We start from the raw sequence: 6,506 nt of genomic DNA on the forward strand, positions 1-6,506 counted from the left end.
GGAGGCTCACATGCCGTTAATCCCAGGAAGTAATGTGGAAGAGCAGAGAAAGGTATATAAGGCGTGAGGATACAGGAACTAAAGGCTTTTTTTTTTTCAGCTGAGTCCTTTTGGGTGAGAACTCAGAGGCTTTCAGCCTGAGGATTCCTGGAAATAGGATCAGCTGAGGAGTTGTTGAGGTGAGGTTGGCTGTGGCTTGCTCTGCTTCTCTGATCTTTTAGCTTTTACCCCAATATCTGATACCAGGTTTTTTATTATAAGACCATTTAAGATTCGAACAACAGAAACTGTAACTAAGACACTGGACTTAGAACTTAATGGAATCTAAGCATAAATATTATTTTATTCAACTCATCCTTGATTCTTGCAAGTTCCACAATGATCAGGAGAAAGATAATGGGTTTCAAACAAGCTGGGAGCAATTATATGAAGCTATTTCCAAAACCTGGCCTAGGTCGACATGCACAGAGACTCAGAACACATCATTATATTTGGCCCAGTACCAAGAAGGCACACATCACCATCAGCTACAGTGGCAACAACATGCCTATCAACATGGCTTTTTGGTACATAGATGATGAACATGTACAAACTAACTGTATAGCTAGAAAATACCTATGAGGTGAAAACTTTCAATGCCAAATGGTGTCAAGAATGATTGGAAAAGACTTTCTGAGCAACCTTCCAAACAGAAAGAATTCAGAAGCTACCAAGCTAGGAATAATACAAGACTGGCTAAGATAGCTAATCCCACAGACCTAAGGACTGGACAAATCTTGAACACAGCTCTGAGACTGATGCTAAAATGCCTAAGGACTGAGATGGTAAAATGGATAGAGTGGAAACTATATGCAATTCAGAATTCTGAGTACAAGAGCAAGTGGAAGCCACACAGATGAACAACCTGATTACAAGGACATGGTGGATATACCTAGAAATATACAGCCCAAATACTGCCTCCATGCCAATATCTAGAAGTAGGGTATGGCACCATCTCTGACAGCTTTGTCACCAAAGGTCACAAAAGGGTTTGACAAGAAGACACAGGACATCACAAAGGCCACAGACAAAATCAGGGAGGAAAAAGAAGCAGAGGACGTAGAGGATGAGGAGGATGAAGATGATGATGAGGACAAGGGAAGAAAGTACCATTGATCAAGCCAAGGACCAGCTAGAGAGGCCATGCTGCCTACTTTCACAGCTTAGTCCCCAATGTTCCCACTACAGATCTAGCCATGACTGATAACACCTTTTATGAGACTAGAGAAATTTCAGGAGTTTTATCCAGTAGAGTTCATATTTGAGGCAATTTGTGGTGCCTCCCCACCTCCAAACATACACAGCCTTTCAAACTAGTGCATTGCCTTTGATTTTGTTTTAGTCCTTACTGTTGTGATCAGGCCATGCCCACTCTGAATTTCTCTATATTGTATGAAACAGATTTTTCAGGCTGTGCCCTAGGAGGTTCCATTTTACAAGCAGCTGGCTCCATTTTGAGGAAGAAGGACAAGAAGTCCCTGGGTAGACCCAGAAGCTGTACCATCTATCAGGTACCACCCATCCAGCATAGAGTGATAAATGACTTATTCCTGGGAATAGAAGAGGGCCCACTCTATTCATTTACTGGGTGAATTGAAATTGTGCAGCACCTGGGCATATTGAGGTCCTATAAGGAAAACTAGGCCCAAGAACTTACCAGATACACCAAACCAAGAAACGGGTAAAACTCCTTTACCTGGATCCCATAAAGTGATAGACACCTAACACTGTGTTGGCATGGCTCCCACACCAACCTATCATTTGATACCTGGCATATGCATGAAGGATCAAGGACTCCCTGACTGGCCTACTCAACTATTTTCCCACTAACCTGCTCTCTTGTATAGACCTGGACCTGAATTCACTGTTTCCTGCTCCCAGACCTGAGTTCAGCCTTTAAGCTCACAGCTGGAACAGCTTTACTCTCAAACCCTGACTCCAACAGCAGCTCCCTCCAGGCACCGATCTGGTCCACTGTCCTTACAGGCTCCTTCTCAGCCCATTTCTGAAGCCTCTTGAACTTTGCTTCAGCCTCTTTAACTCATGTCTATTCTGTACTCTTATACACATAGATATATTTACTGTGCTATGTGATGTAAGTGTTAGTAATTAAGATTGGAATAATGAACCTGCATTTGCCTCAGCCTAGCTACCAGGGTAGGGAGATTATGTGAAAAATTGCTGTCATTGAAACTGATAACCTTAGCAAATTTCTTTTTATTCAATAAATTCTGGCAGTGTAGAAAGACACAAACCTGTTTGCCTATGGTCCAGGTATTGCAGGCTCACAGAATTTGCCTATGGTTCTCTCTCTCTCTCTCTCTCTCCTCTCTCTCTCTCTCTCTCTCTCTCTCTCTCTCTCTATCTCTCTCTCTTTCTCTCTCTCTCTCTGTTTCTGTGTGTCTCTGTCTCTGTCTCTCTCACACACATTTTCCCTCCCCTCCCCATCATTCCCTTTTCCATTTCATCCTCCTCACCTCTTCCTTCCGCTCCCCCTCTCCTCCTTCCCCTGCTCTTCTCTTCCCCCTCTTCCTTCTCTTCTCTTCCCTATCCTCCTCCTTTCCTTCATAGTCCTCTTCTCTCTTCCCCCTCCTCCTCTCCTCTCTTCCTCCTCTCCCTACTCATTTCCTTCTTTCTCCTTCATTCCCTTTTCCTCCTCCCCTCCTTTCTCTGGTCTCTTTCCTTCTCCCTCTCCTTCTTGTCCTCTCTTCCTCCTTACCCTCCCTCCTTATTTCCTTCCTTCATCTTCCCCTTCTTTTTCTTATCCTCTTCTGTGGGGCTGGCCTGAAGCTAAGGGGTCGAAGCATGCCTAAAACCCCAGATTTTCTTATCCTGAGAGTGGCAGGAATCTGTTTGCCCCCCCCTTGCCCAGGTGCCAGCAGACCCTAAGCAGTTAGGCTTCCTGTGGACATGTCCCAATGCACCTAGCAACTGATAAGCTCCCCAAGGCTACAGGAACTGCTCACTGCTTACCTGAAGGCTGAAACAGCTGGGCTGGGCTTCCTATGACCTTATAAGGTTCCTTCCTCTGACCTCAGTTGCCTCTGAGTATGCAAATGAAGCACCCCCACGGTTCTTGCCCTAATCGACAACATACCACCACACGGACTCAAGAGACTATATTTTTCCTAGGGTATAAATTTCCCTTGTTCCCTCCAAATAAACAGCTGTCCACTGACTAGCCTCTGAGTTGTGTCCCCTAAACACCCCAGTTGTACTCAAGGCCACTCAGGATTCATCTTTGGCTCTGCCCATGCTTGGCCTGTTTCCCCTCCTGACCATGCCTGGACAAAGCTGCCTGGCACTCTCCCTCCTCCCCATCCCCCTCTTCCTTACCTCTCTCCTCCCTTCTCTCCGCCGTCATTCTCCAACTCCTTCTTCCAACTTTTCTACTCCTCTTCTTCCTCTCCTTTCTGCTTTCCTTCTCTCTGCCTTTCTCCCTTCTCACCCTCTTCCCTCTATTATTTCCTCTCCTCCCTCCCCCACTTCTTGTTCTCCTTTACCCCTTCTCCCCTTCCTTTCTCTATTCTCTTTCCCCTCCTCCTTCCTCTCCTTCTCTTCCTTCTCCCTTTCCTCCTCCACCTTCTCTTCATCCTCCTGCCCTCCTCCTCCACCTCCTTCTGTTCTTCCCCACATTATCTTCCTCTTCCCTCTCTTTCTCCTCCTCCCCCTTCTCCTCCTCTCCTCCTCCCCTTCCTTCTTCCAACCTTTCTACTACTCCCCTTCTTCTTCTTCCTTGTCTTCCTCCTCTTCCTCCTTTCCTTCTCCATCCCTCCTTTCCCTACCCTTCTCCTTTCCCTCCTTCTCTTCATTCTCTTCCTCTTCTTCACTTTCTACCCCTCCTCTCCTTCTCCAACTTCTCCTGCTCCTCCTCTTCCTCTCTTCTTCCTTTTTCTCTTCATTCCTCTCCTTCTCTTCTTTCCCCCTCTCCTCCCCATTTCCTTCTTCCTCCCTTTTCTTCTCCCCCTCTCCTCCTTCTCCTCCTCCTTCTCCTCCTCTATCTTGTTCTCCTCCTCCCCCTCTTCTCCTCTCCCTTCCCCTTTTCCTCCTCCATTGCTTCTCCCTCCTTTTCTTCCTCCTCCCTCTTCTCCACCTATTCCTCTCCTCCCCCTCTCTAACTCTCCCTCCTCCCTCTTCTTCTCCCCCTCTCTACCTCCCCCTCCTCCCTTCTTCTTTATACCCTTCCTTCCTTTTTCTTCTCAATCCCTCCTCTTCTTCTTCTTCCTTCTTTCCCTTTGGAAACCCAGGGCCTCCTTAGCTGCATCTCCAATCTTTTTATATTTTAAAAGATTTTATATATATATTAATTATGTGTATGCATGTGTTTGAGGTGTATCCATTATGTTGAAACTTTGGCACTAGGAACGAGGGCATTTTATCATGTAATATGAACTCCTAGTAGAAACTCATACGTGGAAAAGATAGAAGCAACAACATTCAAGCAATGTTGTCAAATAAGCAACGCAAATTCTTTTAGTGAACGTTTATTTGTTGTTGAAATAGTGGTAAAGAAGCATTTAATATTTTTTATTTCTGTTCACAACAATAAGCAAACTGAAATATTAAGCCCTGTTATACATTGACAGTTTTAAAGGATATCAACTACACAATGAAAACAGCAAACACAGAAATGTTTACTGGTCCAGGTCATAACAGGGAGTGGTCAGCAGACCATCACAGGGCTTTGCAACAATACTCGGCAGGAGCCACTTTGTAATTACTGGCACTAAACAGAGAACTGGAATTCTCTGCTAGGTATTTAAGAAGATCAGGCAGATAGCTGCATACTAATCTAAGACTAGGCCTATTAAGGGACGAATGGACCATTGCAGTCCCAATTTTCACAAATAATCTCAGGAGGTGTGGAGCCCCATAAACCTGAGACATTGGAACATCAGGATGAGCAAGGTGGATTTCAGCATACTGGGGTTTTTCAAAGGGGCAGAGCAGCTGGGTGCCCAGCATCCTGTTGAAATACTCTCTTATTCCAATCACAAGTTCATCAACGGAATATTCCCTATTATCAGCCCTTCCTTGTGATTTTACAAAAGTGACGTACTCGGCGAGAATGGTATCTACATTCTTCTGAGCAGGGAGTTGGAATAACTGTTTCTGCTTGTTTACCAAGTCCCAGTCCTCAACAAGACATGGTTTTAATTCTTCGGGCACATTCAATATAATTCCCCTTTTCATCTGCACTGCCTGCTCCCGTTGAAAGGTGCTGACAGCCCCAGCCACATTCTGGTGAGGGATCTGGGGTACTTTGCTGGTACCACTGCCACTTCTACTTTGTGGAGTATTCTGCATGTTCTTTCGTACTTGCACCTTAGGCATGGATCCTGAAGAGGATTTCTCTATAGGAAAGCCTTTCCTCATGGAGTGATGACCTTTCTCCACAAAGCATCTATTCTCTACTGTGTTACCTTTCTCAAAAGTGCACCTGCTTTGGGAAGACTGACCTCTCTCTCCAGAATGAACTTTCTTGAAAGAGCAACCCTTCTGTTCCATGCTACCTTTCTTGGCTGAGAGCTGTCTCTCTGCAGGGCGACTTTTCTTAGAAAGGTGACCTCTCTCCCCAGAGTGAACCTTCTCTACAGAGCAAAATCTCTTGGTGGGTACACCTTTCTCTGCAAGACGTCTTTTTTTGGGAGGGCAACTTCTCTCAGCAGATAGATGTTTCTCAGCACTACTGCTTTTCTTCGGAGGCCGACCTCTTCCTGTGGGGCGATCTTTCCCTGCAGAGGGTAGCCTCCCTGCAGAGTCACGCTTCTCAGCTGATTGACCCTCCTCTGCAAGGCAGCTTTTCTTTGAAAGCCAGCCTCTCCCTGTGGGGTGATTTCCACCTGTAGAGGGTCTTCTCTCCACAAAGTTACCCCATTTGACTGAGCGACCACCCTCTGCAGGGTGACTTTTCTTCCTAAGCCCACCTCTCCCTGTGGGGTGATCTTCACCTGTAGAGGGTCTTCTCTCCACAGAGTTACCCCATTCGAATGAATGACTCTCCTTTGCAGAGTGGCTTTTCTTCCTAAGCCCACCTCTCCCTGCAGGGTGACCTTCACCTGTAGAGGGTCTTCTCTCCACAGAGTTAACCCATCCCAGTAAGCGAACCTCTTCAGAGTGGCTTTTCTTCCTAAGCCCACCTCTCCCTGTGGGGCGATCTTCACCTGTAGAGGGTCTTCTCTCCACAGAGTTACCCCATTCTACTGAGCCATCCTCCTCTGCAGGGCGACTTTTCTTCCTAAGCCCACCTCTCCCTGTGGGGTGATCTTCACCTGTAGAGGGTCTTTTATCCACAGAGTTACCCCATTCGAATGAGTGACTCTCCTTTGTAGAGTGGCTTTTCTTCCTAAGCCGACCACTCTGTGCGGGGTGATCTTCACCTGTAGAAGGTCTTCTCTCCACAGAGTTACCCCATTCGACTGAGCCACCCTCCTCTGCAGGGCGGCTTTTCTTCCTAAGCCCACCTC

The 6,506-nt window shown here is 46.4% G+C and overlaps 1 protein-coding gene across 1 annotated transcript; it reads right to left on the bottom strand.

Moving 5' to 3' along the window:
- Window positions 1-4,540: 4,540 nt before the first annotated feature.
- LOC131901920 (mortality factor 4-like protein 2) lies at window positions 4,541-6,027 on the bottom strand. The gene has a single exon (XM_059252968.1). It carries the CDS (start codon window positions 5,545-5,547, stop codon window positions 4,714-4,716), a length of 834 nt encoding a protein of 277 aa, XP_059108951.1. The 5' UTR covers window positions 5,548-6,027; the 3' UTR covers window positions 4,541-4,713.
- Between the last annotated feature and the right edge of the window lie 479 nt (window positions 6,028-6,506).

The sequence above is a fragment of the Peromyscus eremicus genome, unplaced genomic scaffold, assembly GCF_949786415.1.
Source record: "Peromyscus eremicus unplaced genomic scaffold, PerEre_H2_v1 PerEre#2#unplaced_666, whole genome shotgun sequence".
Taxonomy (NCBI): domain Eukaryota; kingdom Metazoa; phylum Chordata; class Mammalia; order Rodentia; family Cricetidae; genus Peromyscus; species Peromyscus eremicus.